Raw genomic sequence first — 21136 nt, forward strand, 5'->3', positions numbered from 1 at the left:
TGAATATGCTTGTTGAAATTGTTAAGCTGAATATCCTTGCTGACTTGTAAGTTGTAAATTTGTTGTTTTGTTGATTTGTACTGGAAATATGAAACTATTTTTAGTATTTTATATTTTTTATTCATGTGAAATCGATTTTACCGGTTCAACCAGCGGTTTATCAGTTGAATCAATAAACCAGTGAACCAGTAACCAGACCAGTTCGATCACCGGTCCGGTTCTTACAACTATGGCTGGAACTAACCCTGAATCACCAAACACCAATTGAAGCCACTCATATCTCACGCAGCCTCCGCGTCCAGCACCCACAATCCTCTCCTCTCTTCGAATTCTAACAACAGCCACCACCCACCATCCCACTTCAGAGCTCGAACTCATTGCCGAATACTCAAATGCTGAAGATGAACCAATGGTATTAATATAATGCCTTGCTTAAGGATATACTTTATGCTTACCTATTATTTTAGTGTCTTTCGCAGAACTATTAAATAATGCTATATTTTGAGCAATTTTTAAAATTTTTTTTAGCAGGTTGAAGAATGTGATGCCAATAAACGGACTCCCTCTCAGAACACAAAATCAGTAGAAAATACACCCGTGCACAATAAAAATAATTTTAAAGTAAGCACTTGTCCATGTTATACCATCTATCAAATTTATTGTCATTTCAATTCAAATTTGCAACATATTATTCTCGTAGTGCTTATATTATTTCTTATTATTCTGTTACAAAAAATTCAAGGGTTATGGAAGCAAGAAGTCTGTATCTAAATTGACAGAGACACCGAAGATTAGAGCAAATGGCAAAAAAAATCGACAGAAGGTAACATTTTGCATATCTAATAATTTATATTAGATAATTCAAGAAGGAAAATTAAAGTATTAGTTTGAATTTAAATTATATTAATCCAATACCATAAGTGCAACCGAGAGTTTAATGGCGAGTGAGACAAACACTTTGCATAAATTCTGTATTGTAATTATTTAAAAATTGTGATTTATGTTTAGACCGAAGAAATCAGTCTAAGTGAAGAGACATTAAAAGCTAAGACCAACACATCAGGAATAGAAGCGACCGAAGTTCCAGATGCAGCCACAACCAAGATACCAGGATTGCCACAATATCCTATGCATCATTATCCAGTGGTCCTTCCTTATCAACCTTATGGTGGAGTCCTCCCTATTCCTTTTCATCCTGTTCCAAATGGCATGGCGTACTTCAACCAATATCCTTCTACTGCCGGAATTACATCATATCCTCAGTTTTCGCATGTCTCGTCGTATTCTAGTGGACCCCGTGATAGCAATACATGGTCTGGACTTTTGAATGATGTCATCAACAACAAAAAGCCATAGAGTTATAATCTATATATTATATTTTTAATTTATGCAATTTGAAGTTCCAATTGAGTTATTTACTTATCAAATTCTCTGCTAGCTTCATGTCAAAGAAAGCTCTATAGCAGTTCTATGCAGTTATTGAGAGAAATAACTGCCAAGAAGTTAAATATTTTGGTTAACAAAATTAGATTTCTTGCCACTTTCTCATATAACTCAAGCTGTTTCATGAGTTGTAAAGATTCTTTAAATGATTAAGGCTCAAATATTTATTTATCATCACATGACTTGTACTGGTTTAGGCTTATAAACAATGCTTGCCTGTTTCCTTGCATAAGAAGGTGATTGTGAATTTTCTGTCTGTATGCTGTTTATGTATCTTAATATGTTTTGGATTGGTTTTGACTTTAGAAAAGTCAAATAATGCGATTAATGTGACTGTGATGCTATTGATATGTTTCTTTTCATGGAGTTTTGCTTTGATGCATTACTTTAGTGTTTGTGAAATTCAGGGCATGGATTGAATCTATGTGTAGTTCGAACTAGCCCTACTTGAGCATTTCCTTTGGATGGTAAATGACTGGTTTTGTTTATCAGTTTATAAGAGTTTATCAATTAAAAATATTATCTGTTGGCATCACTTTTGGCGGTCCGGCAATACTCCGCTATAAGGATCGATTTAAAGAAGCTGTCTCAGATACACTACAAGCCTGGAAAATGGCAGTCTTGTGGTGAGTTTGCGTTGGACTTACGATAAAAACTGTGACTCTCACTTCTAAAGTTCTGCTTTGAAGTGAGACGATGCTTTCATTATTTTGCACTTAATCCATCTGATTCCACTTTTGAAGGTTTGTGAGAGATCTCTATCTGGTTCTGGGAGTGGCCCTAATGCAGTTGCTGCTGCTCAGTTTGTAAGGGCTGAAATGCTTCCTAGCGGCTATTTGATTCGACCATGTGAAGGTGGAGGGTCAATTATTCACATCGTAGACCACCTAAATCTTGAGGTATGACCGACTGCTTTACAATTTGGCATCTGTTTTTCACCTAGAAATTTTTTGATTGATTCTGTTTTTATTCATGTTCAAAGATATATGCTGCTACTTGTATTATATAGCATTTCTGCGTTGGTTATAAGTGAGGAAAGATTTGTGATGGGGAAAATTGGAAACTGTTCATCAATGGATTCTCTTTTGAGCTCATACCTAGGGCCAAATTTTAGATTTTGAAATTTGTACTTATAAATCTTTCACGGATTTACTAGTCTGACTTGACAGTGTGAAAGAATGAGCAAATTTAATGTTCCTCTGATGTCTTTCTTTTTACTTCCTCCATTTTATTTGGGTATGTCTACTAAATTATCTGTCTTTACATTCACAGGTGGCTGCTCTTGTTCCTAAAGGGGAGCTTGATGGTGAAATGGGGGATGCACACATGGCAATGCAGGCTAGGTTGATGAGCCAGGCCCTTCGGAAATTAAGCCACTCCTTGTCAGTTTCTCCAATGTATATTGATTTTTATAAACCAGGTATGAGTTAAAACCCAGTAATTGCACTGGAATCAGCATTGTTCTGAGGGACTTGAGATTGATTTGGATTATTGCATCTTCTGCCATGAATGTTTGTCCTTTTGGCTTTTATTTACAGATTTTGGGAAGCCAGGTACTTGTCAAGGTTGTGAAGAACAAGCTTGCCCCTCCATTTAAAACTGCTGAGTTTGAGCTTCAATTTGGCGAGGGTATAAATAGAGAATGTGAGATCATAGACTTGAGTGTAAAACACAAAATCATCCTAAAGGCCGGTGCTATGTATTACTTCAATGATAAGAATTTCCGTGGTAGGGATGCTTTTAAGAGTTTCCTGGCCGAGAATCATAGTGCATTTGAAGAACTTCAAATGAAACACAGGGAGAAGCTTCTTGATGATACCGAGGTGGAAAAGGTACAAGATTCAGATGTGACTAGTGATGTCAAAGAAGAAATTACAACAACACTCGAGTCTACCGATGAAGAATCCTCAGCTGCTGTCGAAGCTTGATCTTATGAATTATGGCGCACTCGAGCAACCATGTCGACCAATGTGATTTATGTATGATGTAGCTTGACGAATCGGAAGCAAAAAATGTTCAACTCAAATCAACAAGGCTCATAGAAATGATGTATATGCCTAAAATCCTTGTCGGTTGGTTTGGGATCACATCATTCTTGGGGTCAAACATTGTAAGTTTTGCACATTTCCCTTGTAAATTGAACCTTTTTGGGGTAGTTGTCATACTATATAGGCCGAGTCATATGGCACATTATAATACAGTGATTATCTATGGAGGATGATATGAACTCATACCGTGCCCCTTGGGAACTACCAGGGGAGCTGTTGGTGGTCTGGAATCAAGGTGCTTCCACCTCTATACTGGGGATCCTATCTTTGATTATCTATCATAAATATCAAAAAGGGTGTTTTTGTAGTTTCATCTTTTTGTGATTACAACCTTTAGCTCAGTTCAGTTGAACAATAGATGAAAATAATGTAATGTTGCTGCTCTATGTTGAGCTTCCTTATCTGACTCTGACTTATGAAAATACTGTTAGTGTTCTTTTTAAAGGAGACAACCTATATACTTTTTGGTTGAAATACATATAGTTATAGTTCAGATAATTAGTAAATCTGTTAAGAACTAACAATTTTCTTAAATTATCATTCAGATACAACAAAAGCCAAAAATAAAATTAGTCAACAAATGAGATGCAATAACTTTCTTTCATTCATCTAAAATTTTTACACTTTCAAAGGAATAATATAAGGAAGAGAGCAAAATGGACAATCTTCAAAACAAAAAGAAAGAGCATTCTTTACAAAATTTGTCTCAACAAATCTATGTCAGTCTCTATGAGCAAAATTTACTGCCCACTTAATCTATGTCAGAGTCTATATATGCTTCTCAGAGTCTCTAATACATATTGGTTCATTTAATCTATGTATGTAACACCTCTGCACTTCTCAGAGTAACAGCCATGGCAAGTTTATAACTATTTCTCTGACGCCGTACATCCGATGGCTCTATTTGTAGAAGAATATGGGAAACACAAGCTGGCCCTTTTCCTTCTGACACTCGAGGATATTGGCACCTTCATCTAGACACCACACTGAAGCTGCATATATAGTTCTTAGAGAAAACGCAAATTAATAACCCAACGTGAAGAATAAAAGCTAATTTATGACGATAAATTATTTGAACAAAACTAAACTGACCATTGACCAGGTACAGTGTCAACTCATTGCATGTTTCCTAGCCAGAGCTGTCATATTGGCAACAAAAGGAGACAAAGATCCTGAAAGCTCCATACTTGTCAAATACCAGCAACTAGCAATTCATACCATAACAAGATGTACTCAATTAGACTCAAATAAATTAAAAACAAGAGCAACAATCAGCAAAAATAAAAACCAGCAAAAACACAACAACAAATAAAATATTTTAAAATAAAATAATTTATAAATAAAAAATTCATAATAAACATAAATATAATAAATAAACTCTTTTATTTTTTAACCTAATGCAGAAAATCTTGTATTGTTTTGTCAAAGTTGTGTGCAATGCAATGAAAACTACTGCTAGAAGAAAATCAGCAATATGTGCTTTTAAGTAGCAGAAATGCTATATAATACAAGTAGAAGCATGTATCTTTGAACATGAATAAAAACAGAATCAATCAAAAAATTTCTAGTGCTGATGAATCTTTTTATAAGAAGGCTATTTTGAGTTATTACCATAACTAAGTAGAACTAAATGATAATACTGGCTAAAATCACATTCTATTGGTGAAAATTTTCTAGTTCTTATACTGATTTGGCAAATCCTATAATAGATAAGGACTTAAGTGCAGCCACCACTACGGGTGCTGCATACTTACACTGTCAACAACAATTACGTCAACTGAACCACTACGGATTAAGGTATCCACAAGACTAAGTGCTTGTTCACCACAATCTGGTTGTGAAAGTGTTAAGTATCTAAGAAAATTGGGAAACCACACCTTAAAGCTAGCTGTTAAGGAAGAAGAACCACTCTCCTTATGTACAACATCAAGCATCCCATACTACTCGATGTGGGACTTTGAGCACCCATAATACCCAAGTCCCTAACAGAAAGCAACAAGTTTTCAGTATTCACACCAATGGATTCTGCAAGTGCCTTATCGAGAGCATGCTCAGCATCAACAAATACACAGTAGCCTGCATGAAATGAAGATATGAATGCCAGCATAAACTAACTACAAAATCCTTAACATAGATTCCTTACAAATACATCATAGTAGTAAACAGACAGCCCTTCTTACTTATCTTCAGTATTATGATGTTATTAATTGTGGTAACTTCATTTTTATGATCAAAATAGCATAAATTAAGCCTGAAATGTTGATATAGCCCACCAAGATACTTGTAGTACAAATTTCAAACACGCCTAATAATTTCGTAAAACAGATGATGTATCCATGATTAGAAAACTAATACATACTAAAAACAATAATTTTTTTTCCTACTCAGACTTGTACAAAATTATAATAAAAAATCTACACGAGCATTGTCCCCCAAATTTGAGAAGCACAACATAAAGGTGGAAAGGTTAAGACATGCTTGCATACCATTTCATCCTTAAAGATATTGAGGCATATCTTCCTGTTAATATAGTGGTTGGGCAAACATAACTGCTCTTAAAGTCACATTTTGTATTACCCATTATGCCCTTAATTAACAACCCCCAAACCTAACAGCAAACACACTTGTGCTTGTCTGCTTGTCATATATCTTCACTGAATTCAACAATAATACTGAAGTCACTGGTTGGAGGGTGTAAAATTTCAATATAATCCTCAACCAATCTGTCCAATCAATAATAATTTTGAAAAAAAAAAGACAGCTTCAAATAATTATAGATGATTTTGCACTAATTAAAAATTTTAATAGCATTCTAAAAGGAAATTAATGTACAAGCAGCGACATGGAAATTTTAATAGCAGAAGGATTTAACTTTGCTAGTAAAAATCGCGCCTGCAAAAATAATTAACATGCACATGAAATCGAACATATCGAGTTACTGACAATGTCTTATGTACCAAGTTGAACTTGATACATAATGTAGTAAGGTAATTTAATGGCGTAGATTTGAACCACGAGAGAGTGGCATCTGCCATCATTCAAATCTATACCATTTGGTCATTATAGTAATATTAGCATTGTCCTGGAGTTATTCACATCCAAATCCAAGTTCATCAGTGATAAAGATAAATGCGGTGACATTCATAAGCTATTTCAAAACAGGATGGTAATTGGTTTAGCAGCGAGGCACATACACCGAGAGATAAAGACTACACAACAAACAAGTGGAATGCAATTAGGAATGGTGGGTCACCTGGGAACCATGCTGATCGCAAACAACTAGGCGAGGTATGGGAAACCTTTCCTTTATTATCGACTCTGCATCATCATGAGGAGCTCGTAGTAACTGAGCAAATGCCTGCAAAATGTAGTGAATTTAATGGAAGGCATTCTGTACACAAATACAATGTCAAGAGCATCAATGATGCAGCTTTAAGCCAAAGACCTCAAAAGGACCATTTGAAGCCTACAAAGATCTAGAAAAGGGGTCCACCAACCTGCTTTGGTCCCTTTTTTTATTTCTTTTTTTTATCTATTTGGTTTGAGATTTGGCGAGGGCTGACAATTTTTTATACCTGAGATCTTAATAGGTCCAAATCTTTAGATGAAATAGCTTATTCTATCTACTTTCAGATGTTGCAAGCTTTAGTAGTTTAAAATTTGCATAAAATGTTGTCGAATATCTTGTGAGATGATGTCGGGTTTTATATGAAATCGAAAGGTGTCTCGTGCTCTAAGGTAAATTTTACTGTATAAGACATGATTTATACTACAGAACCAAAAATCCAACCTTCTAACAAGAACTCCAGTTGGGTGCTCTTCACCCAGCATTGCCAACTGATCCTGCCCAAACACTCTCTCACAACACACATCACTACTTTTAGCACTTTGAGTTCTATACATGGATCCATTCTCATTCATCAAGGTATAACCATCTCCATTGCTGAGAGTGCTGTTTTGGCAAGCAAAGAGTTCTTTATGGAGCTCAAGATCATTAACATGGACAAGAATGAAGCCAGAACCATCAATTCTAATGGTGGAATGAATGGTACGGTGAAACCAGTCTCTGGCATATAGATTGTGAGATTAGTGGAATGAATTTTATTCACTTCATCCGTGCACATTAAATCAAACACAGCCTTCTTCAATGAATTATCAGAATCATTAACAATGGAGTCATTCACAGTAAAAACAGTAAGATTCACACATTAATTAACACTTATTCAACAATTATTCAACCCATAACAAGTTCACAAATTAACTAACAACAATTATTCAATAATTGTTATAAAAAAAATTACCTAGAAGCTAGAAGCCCTAGAACAGAGCAGAGCAGATCCTGAGCAAGAGGGGGACAAGGGCACGACCGAAGGGATGACAGGTGGAACAGAGATAGCGCCGGCGACGATAGAACAGATCTGCTCGACAGAAAAAGGAGGCGAGCCCGGCGACGATGGAACCGAGCTGCGCGACGGTGCTTTCAAAGCTGAAACAATAGCTGCACGATGGTGCACGATACCGACGGTGGCTTCGAAGCTCGTTTCGGCGACGGCGGCGGCAGATGGACGGAGGTGAGGGAGTGAGATCGATGACGGAGAGAGGAAGGAGGAGCTCGAGGGTGATAGGAGGGATGGGTTCGCGCCGTTGTGTGGAGCTAAGGTTGCTGGGTTGGGTAATTGGCTAGGGCATTCCAACAAAACGACGGCGTTTTGCGTGCTACGCATACTGAGACGGATGAGAGAGATCCAGGAGCAGAGAGAAAGATAGAAAGAGAGGATAGGAAGAGGAGAGAAGAAGACGAAGAAGACTGAAAACTTTCAGATGTTTCTAATCCAGACGAAGAACAATTTTATTTTTTTATTTTTTTAATATGTTTAACACAGATGAAGAATAGTTTTGATTTTTAGTTTTTTTAATATGTTTTTGTTTTTTTGTTTTAATTATTTGAAATTATAAAATTAGGATTAATTAAATTTTAAAATCTGATTAATTTAAAAGGGTATTTTTGTCTAATCAACTAAAAAAAGGATATTTAAGTCTTTTCATTAAAATTAAAAAAAATTTATTTTTTATTTTTATTTAATTAAAAGGGTGTTTTAGTAAAAGTGATGATATATTATATATTTAAAAAATAAAAAATTAAATGCTGACGTGGAAAATAAATTCCACTTGTTTAATTGTTATTTGTCCACATTTTAAACGTATCGGTACGTATTAATTTATCATCGTACCGTAGCAATCACCTAATATAAAAGATAAATATTTTTATTAATGTCATATTACGTATCTAAATTAAATTCTTTTAAACATTAGCTCGAAAAGAAAATGTGCAAGTTTCATTGAACCTTAAACGCCTTGGCTATGTTGGTCGCTCTGCCTTCAAGGTTCTCGAAACTATTACTTCTTCTTCTAACTAACTAACTAACTTTGAGTTAACAGTTGGTACAGATACAGAAGCAGCACAAACTCATCAAGGCTGGCTCATCCGTACTGGAAGAAGCGTTTTTTGGAATTTAGTGTTTTAATTTGGGGAGTGGTGGAACAATGTAGAAGAAGCAACAGGAGGAGGATAAAGAAGACGTGGTTGTGGTTCCTGTTGGAGGATTCTAAGGCAATTATGGAGGGCGCTGTTTTTCATGAAAATTAATTACCTATGTAAAGTAATCAAATAGAAAAGATGTTTGATTCTTTATATGAAAGATAAAATATTTTTTCTAATCTTACGTAAAAATATCTTAAAATGATAATTGAGATATAAATGTATTAAATTATCTAATAATGTTTAATTGTTATTTTCACGTAATAAAATATTTTTAGCTAGATAAGTAATCTATGTATTAAAGAAAGTCATGCATGCATTACTTTTAAGTTTTCATTAAGTTTTGCATGAGCTAAGGGGTAGGGTAAGCCCTAATTAATATACGGGACTTGATAAGTGAGAAATATGTTGAGAAAGTAACTAGGGAAACAGTGCATTATATTGTAGTAGTAATATTCTCTTCTATAAATGAAAGAGTAAACTCTTTTTCATCTCTAACCATTTATGAAGAGGACTTGATGACTTCTGACTATTAGAAAATAATAATGCGGTTCTTATTTATTCTCTCTGTGTAATCGAAAGGACCCTGTAACAGTTCTTCCATAAAATATAACTGAAAAATTCTATGTATAACGGTAACTATCTGACGTGAATTCAAACAATTTGATGAGACAACTAGGTTCTTGCAAAATCATAAAAAACGTTGCCGTTTTGATGCAGGATAGAATCAGATTCTAACATACATTCCTCATTCTCTCACTGACATATCACACACTCTCACTTTTTGTTTTTATCTCACACAAAGAATTACCGTCAACCCTAGAGACGGTCAGACTTCCCGCCAGAAACAACGAAGAAGGAGAGCCAATGAGGATGAAGACGTGGCGTTTGCTGATGGAGGTGGTGACGTGTTGTTGACGGAGCTGCACTTCCATTCTTGGAGGTGAGTTTTTTCAACCGTTTGTAGATCACATCATTGTAGTCCTTCGTTTGTTTATTTGAAGCAAGTATTTTTTCTATGGACCACCATACAGTATAATATCTGTATTGTTTTACATTTATAAAGAACAGTCACTTTCACTAGAGTTGGATTATTAGTTCAAGTAAAAATTTTTTTATCTATTTTGGAAATATTAATGTCTGTTAATTATAATTTATTTGTGAATTATTGAGTAAAGTTTATATATTGCAGATGTCTGTTAAGATTATACTACTATTTCACCATGGGAGGTGATTTGAAAGAGACAAAAATAAAATGCTCTGCTACCTTGATGGTAAGGTGGAGAGATTTTTCAAATTGGACATTGACTTTGTTAATTTTAAGGATTTAGAGGACCTATTCAAAGGTTTAGGATATATAGAGTACAAGATCATGTATTGGCAAGACCCCACTGCCCCTTACCTAGAGGCTGGCCTCCACATATTGAAAGGTGACAAAGAAATTAACCATATATGTGATAATAAGACGGCGAATTTGGAAACTAATGAGTTGCATGTATATTTTGATCATCCTGTGAGCCAGTCAGTTGTGAATGAAGTAGGAGATGTTCTTGTAGAGTTAAATGATTCTTCCACTGATGATGGCTATGAGAGCGCTGAAGACGAGGCTTATAAGCCTCCCCCACCTGGTTATAAGACACTAAGCAGCAGTAGTAGTGAGGAGTTAAAGTCAAGGAACAGGCTCAGAAATAAGAGTAAGAAGGATATACCCAAAAAGAAGACAATGACACCTAAAAGGAAAAAAGCAACACCTAGAAAAAAAAACAATGACACCTGTGAAGGAAAAAAGCTAATGATGATGATGGCCTATCTCCTAAAATCAAGAAGAAGAAAAATAAAAAATATGTGGGGAGGACAAGAAGGCATATCTTGAAAAGGGATGGGCTATAAATGGGCCAAAGCAAGGCCAACATGCTGGAGAGGAATGTCCAAATTGAAATGATACTATGGGTGAGAATGAAAGGCCAAACAAAGTGCTTAAAGCAGGGGCCAATGATGAACCCATTGTGGAGGAGGTAGATTCTGATATTGACAAGTCATATCAGTATGAGTCAGAAGCATTTAACTCTCCAATTTCGTCTGATGAGGAGGACAGAAGGCCTAAATTTCATGAATTTGATGATGACACTGATAATGGTGAGGTGAATTTTGAAGTTGGAGAAATACTTGACACCATGACACAATTCAAGCAAGCATTGAACGACATGTTTGTTTTTGAAGGGAAAAAGTTAGAGTATATAAAAAATGAAAAGTATAGAGTGAGAGCAAATTGCGTGGAAGAGGGCTGTCCTTGGTTAATCCTAACTTCCTGGAACAGTCAGAAAATGTGTTTTCAAGTCAAAACATATGTTAAGGAGCACACATGTAGTAGAAATCTGACAAGTAATATGGCAAGTAGATCATGGGTCACAAGCAAGCTAGTGAAGAGGTTGGTCACACAGTCGCAGCTATCACCTAAGGAGGCATTAGAGCACATGAAAGATGACTATAATCTTCATATCCACTATAAAATGATCAGCAGAGCTTTGAAGGCAGCTAGAGAGGAGGTTATAGAAAATGAAAAGGAACAATTTGAAAAGGTTAGAGATTACTTGTCTGAGCTTCATAGGAGTAATCCAGGGTCAACAGCTATAGTGAATGTGATTCCCCAACTTGAATCACCACCTATGTTTGACAAGATATACATATCATTATATGCATACAAGCGTGGATTCAAGGCAGGATGTCGTCCTTTAATCAAGCTAGATGGCTGTCACCTGAAGGGTTACTTTGGTGGCCACCTCCTTTCAGCCGTTGCTCAAGATGCTAACAACCACTTCTTCATCATTGCTTATGCTGTGGTTGATAGTGAATGTACTGAAGCATGGAGGTAGCTCCTAACTCTCCTCCAGGAGGACCTAGGCTCATGCACTGAATTTGGCTGGAATTTTATTTCTGATCAGTAGAAGGTACGTTAATTATTAATATGTTAATTAATTTTGTGTTCATTTTATTAATGTGTTCATTAATGTGTTAATTATTGATCTGATGCCTGTCTGAATTATTAATCCAATGATTGCGTGTCTATTGTTTGGAAGGGATTGGAGGTTGCTCTTCAAGAAGTTATGCCAGGGGCGCATCACAGGAACTGTGTCGTCCACATCCGGAAAAATTTTGTTAAGCAATAAAAAGACAAACAATCTAAGGGTTTAGTATGGGAATGTGCAAGGAGTACAACAACTCCAAAATTTCATGCAAATATGGACAAGTTGAAATCAGTTAACCAGCCTGCGTGGGAGTATCTCTCCAGATTTCGTGAATCTGCATGGACTAAAGTCAATTCTCTTACTATCCGAAGGTTGATAACATCACCAACAATATGTGTGAGATTTGAAATGCAAAGATTATGGAGTATAGGAGCAAGTCGATATTGACAATGTGTGAGGATTTGCAGTGTTGTATAATAAAAAAAATGACTGGACATGAGAAAAGGTTAAGTAATTATCATGAAAAATTGGCTCCTGTGCAACAGCAAAGATTGGATGAATTTATTAAGCCTGAAAGTACCAAGTGGACTGGAGACAATGAACGAGTTATCTTTGAGGTTCAAAGACGGCAAAGCAAGCTTGGGGTGAATCTAAAAAAAAGACCTGCACTTGTAAAGTCCAATTTGTTGTTTTTATTAAGTACACATGTAATAATGTAATTTATTGCAGACATGTCATGTAAACATGCAGTTGCTGCAATCTCAAGGCTGCGAAAGCTTAACTTGAAGCCTGAAAATTTTGTGCATGAGTGGCTTACCATAGATGCCATGCATGCAACTTATGGTATTATTCAATCTGTAAATAGTGAGAAATTTTAGGAGACATCATATGCTCTTAGGCCAGTGGCACCTGCCATCAAGAGACCCCTTGGTCATCCTAAGAAGAGAAGAACTACTGATCTTGTGTCTGAGAGCCAACTAATAGGGAGAAGGTAAAGAAGGCCTTCAAGGTGATATGTAGTAAGTGCAGAGAAAAGGGTCACTATTACAAGACATGTAAGAGAGCTCCAAAGAATCCCAATTGGCAGACAAAGAAGAAGAAGGCAAGACATCCAAATGTACAGTACTTAGGCTAGTATTAAGAGTTATGGGAATTTAAATGCTTCATAGTGTGAGTATTGAAGGGGTTTATGTGTCTTGCAAATAGTTTAATGAGGGGTTTATGTGTACTAAATATCTTATTTTTGATTATAGGGTGATAACCAAGCTAATGTTGCACCTAAATCTGGTACTGCTCCCTCTGCGGTTATAGATCCTGTGGTAAGTTTATGACTAATTTGTGTTATCAAATTATGGTGTGACTTAAAATAGGTTAACCCTAACATTGTGCAAAAATTATAGGCTAAAGCAAGGAAGCATAAGAAGAAGTTACCAAAAAATATTACTTCAGTGACACTTTCATAAACAGGAGAAGAAATTTCATTATCACAATCTGCTCCTACTAATGAGGTAACAGTAGTGAAGAAGTTAACATTGTGACTAAAATTTTAGTATAATGTTCATTCTCTAATACACATTATCTTTGGTCAAAAAAATAGACTCAAGACATCAATGGACAAAGTGGTGAAAATGGCAATGGATCACTTGTACCAAACCCAGCTATACCTAGTCCAACTGCCCCAGCCCAACCACAACTGTAACCAACTATGTCTTGCAAAATATGATGAATGGTCCACAAATTTCTGCATCATTCAGGAAGAAACAGCTAATTCGTAAGCCATTAACACCTCAAGTTCATGGGCCGTTACTTCCACCCATTGTGGCCACAATCCAAGCCCCATTAACCCAACCAAAGATAGCTACAAGATCAACTAAGTCCATTAGCATTTCTCTTGAGACACAGACAGCAACTAGTGCGGGCACAGCAGCTAGGTTGTTCCAATTCATCTCAACACCAGGACTCAAACAAGGAATCAAGGAACCAAGTTTCAGAGCACCACCAAGCTTTAAAGAATTTGGCTCCACTGCACCCCCCTTTTAAAGATCCACGAAAAAAATGAAGACTAGATAGTTATGGCTAGTATTTTGAATAGTATTTTGTAACTTATATTTGAATGCAAATTAGCCTAGCATTGGTTTAGTATTTTGGAACTTCTAGTACTTGAACACTTTAGATTATCTGTTTTGTTTAGTTATCAAGGCACTGTATGTAATAGTATATAGGTGTTTTGCAACATTTTATATATTATGATATTTTGTATTTTAGGCTAAAGATTTTCATTACATACTAGATTTGGTTTATTCTTGATTGAATGAGATTGTATGAAAACATACTTCAAATAACAAAATACTGAAAAATTGTCACTTCAACTCAAAACAGTAAAAAATACTAGAAGACCAAATATCACAAAGTTACTTACAATTTAACTCAAAACAATCTTTTCATCATTGAAATTCAACAATTTTACATCACAGTCATCATCTTTAATGTGCATCTAGTTTATAACATCAACATCCAAAATAAGTTATAATTTTTTACATCCTACTAGGCTGAAGTGCTGTGAAAAAAAATTCAATAACAACAGCAATAAAAAATGTCATGATGATACATCTATTTTGTCTTGTGTATCTTCTTTCTTGAACTCCATCATATACCTTAATCTCCATCTCTTTAATTTTGTCCTCCAACTCCTTCAATCTACCATGAACTTTCATCTTTTGGACTTCCACCACTGTATAGCCCTTCTCAGTTATGAGCTCATCTAGCCACTTAAAATATTTGCAATGTGTTAAAGGAGTCTACAATTATGAACACTTATTTTTTAATCAACCTAATTGCAGAGAAGATTGTAAGATGGTGTAAACCCTAACGTACCTTGAAATAATTGCAACCAAAGAACAACCTATTTGAGTTATTTGATGTGGCGGATTCAAAGAGAATCACATAAGCTCTACAATAGCAGCTTAGATGTGTGAATTTCTTCCTTGTCATGCCAACATTGCCAAAGTTGTCGTTTGAAGAGCCCATCGACTTCTCTTTCCATGAACGTCGGATTGAACCTGATGAATGTTCTTTCGTGTTCATTACTAAAAAAGTGAGATTTAATATCTAGGATTCACATTAACATTTGGGATTGCTCTTACTAAGAGCTGGAATCAAAATTGTAGCATTTTTTATGACTGTGTACAGGAATTTTATCCTATCAACAACAATCAATTCACGTATAACAGTAACCGGTACAAGTAGGCTATTCCGGTTATTTTTCATCCGAAAACTGACAAGAGGATCCTTTTAATCACATAGAAATAATGAATAAGGACTGCGTTGTTATTTTCTAATAGTCAGGAGTCGCCATATTCATTTCATAAATTTGAAATAACTTACGAAATTTTTTTAAAAATTTGAAATTTAAAATTAGAGAATTTAAAATTTGAAATTTGATGTGAAATAATTGAATAAGATTTTTTAAATTTATTATTTCGTAAATAATTTTTATTTTTAACTCATTTGGACTAAATAAACAACTTATTGGACACATTATATAAATATCCTATTGGCTCTGTAGCAGGACTCAACAAACTCATTTCTAAATACCCAATTTAAAATTTTCTAAATTCATTTAAAAAATGTTGCTATTAAAGTGATTTGTCTCACTCTACATATTATTTGGAAAGTGGAAACTCTAAGTTGAGCATGGGCTCACCATGCATTTTGGCTAAAATCAGTACCTTTATATATGAATTATGATTCACCATCAATCATTTCGAAAATATTTAATAATTAAAAAAATAATAAAAAATAACTAACTTATTTTATTTAATACTTTTTTATTATTAAATATTTTTGTAACTATATAAACAGCAATTTTTTGTCAGTTTGGATGTTACTTAACACGAATAAAAAATAAATTTTGATGGATTAAATGGCTAAAGTATCTTATTGATGAACTAACGAAATTTTATGGTATAAATTAACAATATTGGTAAGACCACATGCGAATTCTTTAACACACTGGCGTTTCGTATTAATGTTCTACACCCATCATGTGGTCCCACCAAATATTAATGATATGTACTTCAATTCATTTAATTTGCCACGTAGATTTCATAATTAATTAACACACAATTTGTTTTAATAGTATTATGTTGTGTTATCAACTTATTATAGATGTTTATGATTGAGATTGAGCCCAGAACATACTAATAAGATGTGGATAAGATATGTTGAAAACTTGAAATCTTATAAAACTGTCGGTGAACTTTGCACTAAATAAATTATGAACAGAGGCGCTTTCTTCTCTTCTTTCAAGCAATCTCAGACTAATAAGAATAACGCGTCACATATGAGGTTTTTATTTAATATATAATATCATTAATGTGTCAATTCTGCCAGCTTTACATTATAATTTACAACTATCTATATATTTTTCTAGAATAAACAATTTAACCCTTTTTTCAATGATTGAGGTTTCCATGAATCTATTTTACTGTAAAGTTACTCTTAATTTGTAGATGATATTAAAAGTATTTTTTTTCAAAAATACATAATTCAAGGATTATATTATTAAGAGTAATAAGGAGTAGATGGATGAACCAGATTTTATGCTATTCCTTGAAGTAAAACCGGGGCATGGTGAGGCACCTAGTTTTCAGGATGTGTCTAGTTAGATTTTACTTTCTAGAGATTAGAGAAATGAAAAAATTATAGATAGATAATAAAAATGTTAAATAACGTGAACAATAAATATTATAAAAATTTAATTTAATAGGTATGTCAATGATTGATTACGTTGATTTTTGATTAAATGGTTATTTTTTTATTCAGTTTAATTATGTACAGTTAATATTAATTGAATGTTCAATTTACTAAATGTCTAAATGAAGATAATTTGAAAATAAAATATTTTTTTATTTTATTAGATTAATTCTAAAATTTATTATTCACAAAAATTATTATCTACCTAACAAAATCTAAAATAAAATACTAATAAAGTAACATGGCTGCCTTCTTTGACGTCCTTTTTTACATCTCATTCAAATCCATTAATTAAACTTACGTGTATAACAGCAGCGTAATCCTCCAGGATATATATACATATATATAGACTAAATATTATTTTTTATTTTATTTAAGAATAAAAATTCAAATACAGTAAAATATATAATTAAAANATATTGATAATATTATAAAAAAAATTAATAACTAATATTTTTAAGCCAATTTTTATTTTCCTTTCATCGTTCACAAAGTTAAGTTGGTTTCTTTGTTTTTTATTGTATAAATTAATCATTGGCTACAAAATTATTAGTGATATATATCACGCTATTTATTATATACTTACTCTTTGTTTATTTATTGTTGAGAACATTCAACTTCCATATATATAAATTCTAAGAGATATAGTTAATTACTTAATTTATAGTATGCAAGCCAAGAAATTTTCTAAAGTTAGGTACAATAGGGCTGCTTTCTTTGACGTCGAGGTATGTCTCTTTACATGCATACACGATATACCTGCTTTTTAATCCAAACCTAAATCGTGCACACTGCATTCATCACTAACATGTATGAACATAGCAATCAAACCAGAGAAAATTTTGATCATTCTTGGTTCAATATATAACACAAAAAGTCAACCTATATTTATTTTGAATATATTTGTTAAGATTGTGATATTGTTTTTTCCCTAGCCATATTATTTTACGTAACTTTTCATCATTCAACATAACATTTTGTTTGCATAAACTATGTAGTTTTTCGTACTAGCTAGTCACATATATCTTGTTATATACACCAAAATAATAGTGATATTTGATAGATATTTCAATATTGGAAAATTTCATACATTCACGTAAATGCACTATGTACACATATGATTGACATGACACATTAATTGTGATATGTCAAACTCAAAACGTAGTCAAAGATGGCAAGATCAAGAGTTTCTAGTAGTCAACGAAGGCAACTCTCATCTTTATCAATTATCATCCACTTTATTCTCAAACTCTCGTATGTTTATCCTTATTTTTATTTTATATATATCAAGCCAGTTGTATGGTCTTGTACGTTCTTGACAAACATTTATAAAATAAAAAATAAAATATATATAACCATTTATAGAAATATATGTATTTACCTATATAAAATTTGATAAAATATAAAATTAAAGTAATAGGTGCTTAAACTTAGAATCTTACTATATAAATAGAGGCAGTGGTTTTGCAATATGAATCGCAGCACACCACAAGTTAACCAACTCCGTCAGCATGGCACAAAAACTCTTGGCAGCTTTCCTCCTCCTCCTCTTCTCCTTCGCCATCACCGTCTCTTCAGCTCAGAAATCATTCAGACCAAAAGCATTGGTCATCCCAATCAAGAAGGACACTTCCACAAACCAGTACCTCACAACAATCCGGCAGCGCACCCCTCTCGTCCCCGTCTCCCTCGTCCTTGACCTCGGCGGCCAGTTCCTCTGGGTCGACTGCGACAAAAACTACGTCTCCTCCACCTACCGCCCCGCCCGCTGCGGCTCCGCCCAGTGCTCCCTCGCCGGCTCCACCTCCTGCGGCACCTGCAACGCCCCTCCCCGCCCAGGATGCAACAACAACACCTGCGGCCTCATACCGGACAACACCATCACCCACACCGCCACCGGCGGCGAGCTCGCCGAAGACGCCGTGTCCGTACAGTCCACTAACGGCTTCAATCCTGGCCAAAACGTCACCGTTTCGCGCTTCCTCTTCTCCTGCGCACCCACTTTCCTCCTCAAAGGCCTCGCTAGCGGCGTCTCCGGAATGGCGGGTCTCGGAAGGACGAAAATCGCACTTCCCACGCAGTTCGCCTCCGCTTTCAGCTTCGCCAGAAAATTTGCCGTTTGCTTATCATCAAACGGCGTCGTTTTCTTCGGAGATGGACCGTACGGTTTCCTCCCGAACGTTGAGTACGATTCGAAATCTCTAACCTACACACCTCTCTTCATCAACCCCGTGAGCACCGCCTCCGCTTACTCCCAAGGAGAACCCTCCGCTGAGTACTTCATCGGCGTGAGTTCCATTAAAGTTGACCAAAATGTGGTCAAAGTCAAATCCAGCTTGTTGACCATCAACAAGACCAGCGGCGTGGGTGGAACGAAGATCAGCACTGTAAACCCTTACACGGTTCTAGAAGATTCGATCTTCAACGCCTTGGTTAAGTCCTTCGTGAATGCCTCGGCTGCAAGGAACATAACAAGGGTGGCTTCGGTGAAGCCGTTCGGAGCATGCTTCAGCACGGAGAACGTGTTCAGCACGCGCTTGGGGTACGCGGTTCCAACAATCGAGCTCGTTCTTGAAAACGCGAAATTGAGTTGGAGCATATTCGGTGCTAACTCGGTGGTTCAAGTGAGTGATAAAGTGATATGTCTTGGGTTCGTGAACGGTGGGAAGAACCCTACAACCTCCATCGTGATCGGAGGGTATCAGTTAGAGAACAATCTTTTGCAGTTCGATCTGGCTGCTTCCAGATTGGGATTCAGCTCTTTGCTCTTCGGAAGACAAACCACGTGTTCCAACTTCAATTTCACCTCCACCGCTTAATTAATTGAAGAATTGAATTATGTGCTGTGATTCTTATTCTTCAGAATAAAGGGCCATGTCATGTGGGGCCACACTTTTTGTTTTTTTGTGGGAGTAGCTTGTGCGGCTTCTGATGTACGTGTAATAATAGTATAATACTCATACACCATTTGTGTTTGAATCATAATAAAGGAGTGATGATACGTACACTTTACTTGATGTCCATGGATATTTAGTTATTTACTTTCGCACAAAGTCTGTTAATAAAATAGTCAAGATATTTGTTAATGAAAAATTATATGTATACACACTATTGTTTTTTCTTATCGTATAAAGGATTAATTTTTTATTAATTATTTTTTTAATATTAAAAATAAAAAATTAAAAGAGATGTTTGGTTATATAATAAGGCTAAAAAAGAAAATTATTTATTAAATTTTGTTAGGCAAACAATAATTTTTGTACATAATATAAATAATACTCTAAAATTGATCTAATAAAATAAAAAAATATTTCACTCCTAAATTATCTCTTAAACTCTAACATTAAGATAATTATTTATACACCTAATAAATTAAATATCTAACATATTTATTATTTACATTATTTAATATTTTTATTATTTACTTATATTTTTCCCCATTAATAATGGTATGTACTATACGTTGTCTCATCGAATATTTTTTTACATTAATAATATTTTATCTGCATAAATTTAAATATAAAAAAGTAATTGAAAAAATGAAAGAAAACCAATTTAATGAAATACTTATTATAGATTAGTTAATACTAGTGGGATAATGGAAAGAAATTTGAGTAGGTATATATAATTTTGGTCTAACAAAAAAATATATATAAACTGAATGTTTTTAAATAGAACCGTGCAAGTCAGATGGGTTCTGCTCGTAAGACTAAGCCCATGACAAAAATATATATTTGCCACGTTTGCTTAATAACTTTACTGTCATTAACAATGTCAAACTCAAATTCAAACACTTTCTTCTACTACACGTGTAAGCTATATCTATCCCTGTTGTTTTCTTTACAGGGAATGTGGAATTCATGAAATGGTGCCTTGCCATAACATGGGGAAGGATTCAGGTGAATTTTGTGTCTTGCATGCATGCTCAACTAACACTCCTAACTACCAATTAAATACAGGGATCTCCCTCCACTACTCTCCTATAAATACAACACACAATCCCACACTTTTTCTCATCCATCCTCATCACATCATCACATACATTATTTTACTCTCTTCATCTCATTGTTCTTTTTTGTTGTAAGCAAATTTAAGATGGATACCAAAATGTTTGTGTTGATGTGCTTCTTCTCCTCTCTGTTTTTCACCTATGCTGCGGCTACTAATAATAAGCCATTCCAATCTCATGATGCAACACAAGGTAAATAACATAGGAAAATTTTTTAATGTATCTGAAACATGTGTTTTAATAATTTTAATCATTAATTTTAATTAGGTAAACTCTTAAAAATCAACTATAGTATAAGCCGACTCAATTAATTTTTCTTTATTTTTAATTTTGAAATTTCAGAAAATAGAAGTAATAAAAAGTTATTTTATTTTTT

The 21136-nt window shown here is 34.6% G+C and overlaps 1 protein-coding gene and 2 long non-coding RNA genes across 6 annotated transcripts; 2 read left to right on the forward strand and 1 right to left on the reverse strand.

Moving 5' to 3' along the window:
* The first annotated feature begins 3377 nt into the window (after nucleotides 1-3377).
* Nucleotides 3378-3935, forward strand: LOC127748562 (uncharacterized). Its single transcript, XR_008010678.1, has 2 exons — nucleotides 3378-3553; nucleotides 3645-3935. It is a non-coding gene; the product is annotated as an uncharacterized LOC127748562 (long non-coding RNA).
* A 137-nt stretch (nucleotides 3936-4072) lies between these two features.
* On the reverse strand, nucleotides 4073-8374 carry LOC110273422 (uncharacterized). Of its 4 annotated transcripts, none has more exons than XR_008010390.1 (5): nucleotides 7793-8374; nucleotides 6745-6849; nucleotides 5246-5567; nucleotides 4584-4695; nucleotides 4073-4497 (listed from the first exon to the last, which is right to left on the reverse strand). It is a non-coding gene; the product is annotated as an uncharacterized LOC110273422 (long non-coding RNA). The 4 variants fall into 4 exon arrangements; XR_008010392.1 differs by having other exon boundaries at nucleotides 4073-4483; nucleotides 7793-8373; XR_008010393.1 differs by having other exon boundaries at nucleotides 4073-4483; nucleotides 5369-5567; nucleotides 7793-8371.
* Nucleotides 8375-18210: 9836 nt separating this feature from the next.
* On the forward strand, nucleotides 18211-19768 carry LOC107492977 (probable aspartic proteinase GIP2). Its single transcript, XM_016114053.3, has one exon. It carries the CDS (start codon nucleotides 18263-18265, stop codon nucleotides 19568-19570), a length of 1308 nt encoding a protein of 435 aa, XP_015969539.1. The 5' UTR covers nucleotides 18211-18262; the 3' UTR covers nucleotides 19571-19768.
* The last annotated feature ends 1368 nt before the right edge of the window (nucleotides 19769-21136 follow it).

Source organism: Arachis duranensis, chromosome 6 (assembly GCF_000817695.3).
Source record: "Arachis duranensis cultivar V14167 chromosome 6, aradu.V14167.gnm2.J7QH, whole genome shotgun sequence".
NCBI lineage: Eukaryota > Viridiplantae > Streptophyta > Magnoliopsida > Fabales > Fabaceae > Arachis > Arachis duranensis.